General features: G+C 51.2%; 1 protein-coding gene across 1 annotated transcript; it reads right to left on the bottom strand.

Annotated features, from left to right (window-relative positions):
• Positions 1 to 3,529: 3,529 nt before the first annotated feature.
• On the bottom strand, positions 3,530 to 5,116 carry LOC129546229 (major allergen I polypeptide chain 1-like). Its single transcript, XM_055411099.2, has 3 exons — positions 4,986 to 5,116; positions 4,658 to 4,848; positions 3,530 to 3,696 (listed from the first exon to the last, which is right to left on the bottom strand). Exons 1-3 carry the CDS (start codon positions 5,044 to 5,046, stop codon positions 3,667 to 3,669), a joined length of 282 nt encoding a protein of 93 aa, XP_055267074.2. The 5' UTR covers positions 5,047 to 5,116; the 3' UTR covers positions 3,530 to 3,666.
• Positions 5,117 to 5,523: the final 407 nt, after the last annotated feature.

Here is a 5,523-nt window from a genome sequence, read left to right as displayed (position 1 = left end):
TCTCTCTCTCTCCTTTTAAAATATCTATTTGTTATTATTATTATTTTTTTAATTTTCAGCTCTGTTTGGTCTTAGTTGTGGCACAAGGGATCTTTTTGTGGCCGTTTATGAGAACTTTTGTTGCAGTGCGCAGGCTTCACTCTAGTTGTGGCACATAGGTTTTAGGGGCCCCACAGCATGTGACATTCCACAACCAGGGATCAAACCAGCATCCCCTGCATTGGAAGTGGATTATTAACCACTGGAGAACCAGGCAAGTCCCATCAAGGTCTGTCTTATTTAGGGGCTTCCTCAGTAGTCTTATCCCTTGCTCTTTATTTTTTCTCATGGACCATTAGTCCAAATGGTTTAGGTCTCGCTCTGATTTATTGTATTCCTTCCATGCTTCTTCTGAAAGAGTGTAGAATAAGCTTATCCCTCACGGATTGAGTGTGGAGAGTGCTCCTGAGTCTGGGCCAGCCCTGTGTGTCTGCTCAGAGCTGCCTTTGTGGTAGAAGCACTGATGATGTGAGTCTGGGCTGGTCTTGCTATCATCAGTAGGGCCTATTCACCTGACTGTGTTGTGTTGCCCATGCCAATTTCTTTGTCCTTAGTGCCCACATGCATGAAGCTGTGTGAAGCCCTGCAAACTTTACAAGTGGGACCTATTTATCTAGCAAAGTAGTCAGTTAGCAGTTACCTCAGTAATCTAGGAATGGACAAGATGAATCCACCCATATATTTTCAACAGTGTCCTTTGAATGGAAGATGTGTTTCTGTCAACTCTTTCCTGTGCTGAGCACCCCTCAGGATCTGCTGAGGTCTGTGCCTTCCTGAGGAGTCCCTCTTGGGGCACATAAGAGAGCATCTGTCCTTCCACGTGCACGGCTTCAGATGACTGGGTTTGATGCCCTGACTGGGTATCCTGTGTTCTGAGTCCATGAGTATTGCCAGTCTAAGGATGACGGGAGATATGTTACACCACTGGAACTGTAGTCAATATAGCAGAGTATTTTTCAAAAGGAATTCGGAAGAAAACTTCCAGGTATGATGGCAACACAGAAGCAGTGGGTATGTGTATGCCAGTCTTCACTGGAATCATGAAGACAAGCTGTGTCCTCGACTGTGGCCTGATTCTGGGCTTTTCCTTCTGGGGCGCTTGTCTCAGTCTTGTTGCCTCTGTCTTGGCACTCAGAGCTTGCTCCCATCTCTCTCTCTGACTTTCTGGCTTCCAGGTCTTGATCCATGGGGCAATATGTCCTTCTGCCTGGAATCCTCAGCAGATTCCTATGGGCTGGGTAGGAGGTGCAGCCCCCAAACACCGTTTCAGGGCAGTTTAAGAATATCTCCATGCAAGGTCCTTGGATAAATACACGGCTAGAGAGCATCTCCCTCCTGCACCGGGATTCCTGTTCTCTGTGTAGGGTGATGATGCCTCTGAAGCTTCAACTATGGTATCCCTCTCCCTTCCTCCTGCTGCCTTCACTGAGCATCTTCTACTTGAATTCTCTTCCTTCATAAACAGGCAGATGGACATAGGACACCATGAGACTTTGTGTTCCCAACAAAGGAGACCCAGATAGGGACTTGGGAGTATGTAGGTAATTAGAGAGGTGATGTCAGGTGCTGAAGTGAGGAACTAAGGACAGTGAACACCCAAGTGAGAAAGGCCACGGGGGTGAGCAGGTGGGGCTCAAGGACCCTGGAGCCCTTTAAGAGAGAGTGTGGAGCTCACCTCTAAGGAGACACACCAGCAATCAAGGAGGCTGGGGTCTGTAGTGTCTGAGGGTTGCCCTGTGGGCATGAACTCCCCACACTTTCTACTGAGCTTTGTTCAGCAAGCTCCCAAGTGCTGGAGAAATCCACCAAGCTAGAAGGGCAGATGCTGGTGTTTGAGGAGGGGAGTGTCGGCGGTGGGGGATTATCCCACAGCTGCAGGTGAACTCAGGTTGGCCTAGGTGGAGGTGAGGTAGGGCTTCTATGATCTCAGAGGGAGATTCATGTGAGAATCAGAGATCAAGTGCCACAAGTTTTTGATAGTTACCTTTCCACACATCTGAGGTTTTGCATGTCAGACAGAAAAGTATTTGGGAGAAAACAGATGCTGCCTTTTCTACTAACCCCAGATTAGATAAGGGTGCTATAGATTGGAGGAAGGCAGAGAGAGGAGAGTGGGCAGTGGGCAATATGGAGGTATCACCCCAGTAGCCTCAGGAATTCTGTGCAGCTAAGCAAGAGCCAAGAGACAGACTCTCTCTTCCCCAGGAGGACCAACTACCCCTCACTCATCTTTGCCACATCCTTGGATGGATCCCCATAACAACTGTACACTCACTGCAGAGCAGGGTGAGTCTATAGTCAAGACACTGTAAGAAGCACCTAACTCATAGGGGTGGCTTTTCCTTTCAGAAAGCCTGGAGCTTTTTTATCTGTTAGGTGGGAGGCGGAGATAGAATACACATCCTGGGTCAGATGAGAAGGGTCCCTGCGCCAGAACCTGCTTACACCTGCTCAACTCACCTTAGCTTCCACAGAGACAGGTGGGAGCACCCTCAGCCAGAGCCTGGCAGGGGTGGAGTGGTGGGAAGAGACAGAGCCCATTGTCACCTGGGGCAAGGAGACCTCCCCCCGCGTCCCCTAGGGTCCCCTCCACAGGGAGAAACAGCAGCTCTGGATCACCTTGGGGACCTGTCCTAAGCCTCCTCACCATGAGGACCTTAGAGACTCCCTGTCCTAGATCTAGTCCTGTGGGTTAGCCCAGCAGACTCTTTTCTTGAGGGGAGCTGTCAGGTGGGAAGAAGTGGGAAGGAGTGGGGGTCAGGTGAAGAAGAATCAGACAGTGTAAGCGTGGGGTCTGGTTCGTGGACAGGCAGTCGAGAAACAGAAGAAGCGAGAATCTCCAGGCCCCTAGACGTTCACTCTAAAGGTGAGACCCAACTCACCCTGTATGTGGAAGCAGCTGAGTCCACAATGGGGGTTGGCATTAGGATCAACTGAGGCCTAAGGAGTGACAGAGTTCAGCATGTGAAACTTGACCCTTTGTTCTTCCTCTCCTTCAGGCACTTAGGACAGGGGCCTTTCTCATCTGTTATTTTATTTTGTCCTCTCCCCAGCCTTGAAGATGGGAGGTGGTTCGATTCTGTAAATGACAACAGCCCAAAGAAAGACTGTAATATGCGCACAGTCACAGGTGAGGTAGCTGAGCTCGTCTCCCCAGCATAGATGGTGAGGGAAGCTGTGTCTCTTCAGCAGATGCTTTACCCACTCCGAGCCTCAGATTCTCCCCTGTCAGATGAGGAAGATTACTCCTACCCATCAAGGTTGCTGAGAGGAATAAAACTGATGGATGATGCATGTGACCTGTGGATCTTGATGACAGAAATGATCGACACTCTGGCTGATGTAATGATCATTACCCATGTCCCCACCTGTTGAATTTGTGGAGGAGCATCTGACAACACTGAAATACAGCAGCAGTAGGAAGGCACACTGGTGGTCTCCCCTGTGGCCATGTCCTCTCCCGCACCCACAAAGCCCCATCTCCAGTGAGTAAGCGCTCTCCTGTGAATTGCAGGGCTTTTTATTGCTGGAATCCTCTATAATCAGACACCTGGATGTGGCAGGTTGCTGACACTACTTGGGGATCAGGCAAGTGGCTTCCTTGGGTTCCTGGCAGGGATGGCTCCATCAACAGAGAGAACTTGAGTATATTTTATTCTGTAAGAGAAGGTACAGAAACCTGGTGAGGCCTCGGGGTGGATGTGACAATTAGCTGCACTGAACAAGGGGAGGGGCCTGCAGGTTGTTTGGAGGGAAGCCTCTGGATGTGAGCAGGTAAAGGTGGATACTTCCGAATGAGGCTTCCTTCAATGGAACAGAGATTGTGGGGTTTCCCTGGAAGGCTGTGGGAAGTCTTCTGGGATACAGTGAGGGACTGCTGAGGACCACCTGGGAGGGCTCCAGAGTGACACCTGGGAGTCTCCAGGGATGAGCTGATCCCTGTCTGCTTCCTTCCTCTGGCCATTGGATACTTAGAGCTGAAGCAGCTGCTTGTTCCCACCACCTCTAGGGCAGCAGAGAGAGGATTGACCCTGGGCATCGGCTGATCCTCAACTCTGGGCATCCCAGGCCTGGGGAGGGCAGGAGGGCAGCTTTTGGAAGCAGCTACCTCTTTTAGGCATGTGAGACCTGTTGGGTCCAGGGAACAAGGACATATGTGGGTGTTAGATAGGGTGGAGTAGGGACTTGAAGCACTAGGAAAAGAACTGATGTTTGGAGAAGGGAAGGACTCAGGGTGAATGGTTTACAGAAGAGTCAGATTCCTGTGCTGGAGAGGATGGAGTCAGGGAGGCCAGTGCTGAGGACCTACCTCCAAAGGCAGGTGACGTCATAGAGTCAGGAGGACCTGGAGGGTCCCAGGCCTGTGACCAGGCAGAGCACAGTCAGGGCCAGCTCAGGAGCTCCAAGGCTGAATTGAGCTTTCCTACAGGATCCTTTCCCACCCTGTGGGTGTTGCCACTTCCTCTCTACCTCCTCATTCATGAGGTTTCTTTTGCTTCCAGGTTCCCGGGGAAGAGCCAGGGTGGAGAAGAAATGATGCCCTCCACTTCCCAGTGGCCTGAGCAGACCCTTGACACCCCTGCCCCACACAGGCACATTCACACACAGCCTGACCCACCAGAGCACTGAGAGCATCCTGCTTATCCTGGGGTGTCAACTTCTCATCAACACAGCTCTTCAGGGTATCAGCAGTTTCCAGTACATCAGAGTCTTGGTTATACTTTTCAACTTGTTCAATATAGTCGTCATGGCTTCCTGATATGAACAGGTCAACAGTGTCCCTCAAGGCTGGGCAGATGTCATCACACTCTGAAACAGAAAGATATGGGGACACTCCCTGTAAGGCACTCATCATAAGAGACTTTTCCCTTCCCACTCCTGAGATGCTCAGTGCTGCCCTGGGAAGGTGAGAGAACCCTTGGGAAGCCCAGGTCCCAGCCACTCACTTCCACCCGTGATGAGGAGCAAGGCAGCGCAGAGCAGCAGGAGAGCTCCAGCCCGCGTCATGTTGCCAGTGGCAGGTGCTCCCTACTCACCTGGAGCCCTTTTATACCTGTGCTTGTCCTCACTCCCAGGGGACTGTGTCAGATGCTTTCTTTTTCACGAGATTCTGCCAGACCACAGTGTGAAGGTGCCCAGGGCCTCAGAGGAGGAGATGTGTGTGTTGGCAAGATGCTAGTCCTTGAGTCCACAGAGGGCACTGGCTCAGCCTCCTCCCTGCTGGAGGGCTCTGTGGGAGGGGCAGCTGACACAGGAAGCTTAACAACTGAAAATCCCCAGGTTGACCAGAAAGGACAAAAATGCTCCCAAATCATGCCTCCTGAATGATGACCAGTGGGAGCCTATCAGAACATGTGACCTTGAAGACAGGATCGTGTGGACTTTAGCAGTTTACAGTTAGATCAGTGATTAGTGAATCGTCTCACAGGGGTTAGTGCCAGGCTGGCCAGAGCACAAGCCCTGAGCCCCTGGTCAGACTCTGGT

The sequence above is a fragment of the Moschus berezovskii genome, chromosome 22 (assembly GCF_049115385.1).
Source record: "Moschus berezovskii isolate FMDL1 chromosome 22, NW_MosBer_1.0, whole genome shotgun sequence".
Classification (NCBI taxonomy): Eukaryota; Metazoa; Chordata; class Mammalia; order Artiodactyla; family Moschidae; genus Moschus; species Moschus berezovskii.
This window is presented reverse-complemented; position numbering and strand designations above follow the sequence as displayed.

Coding starts and splice junctions, on each gene's coding strand:
- LOC129546229 (XM_055411099.2), bottom strand. CDS start 5,046: ATGACGCGGGCTGGAGCTCTCCTGCTGCTCTGCGCTGCCTTGCTCCTC. Junction 4,849..4,985: donor GCTCCTCATCACGGGTGGAA/GTGAGTGGCTGG, acceptor TTTCTGTTTCAG/AGTGTGATGACATCTGCCCA. Junction 3,697..4,657: donor AGGATGCTCTCAGTGCTCTG/GTGGGTCAGGCT, acceptor CTTCTCTTACAG/AATAAAATATACTCAAGTTC.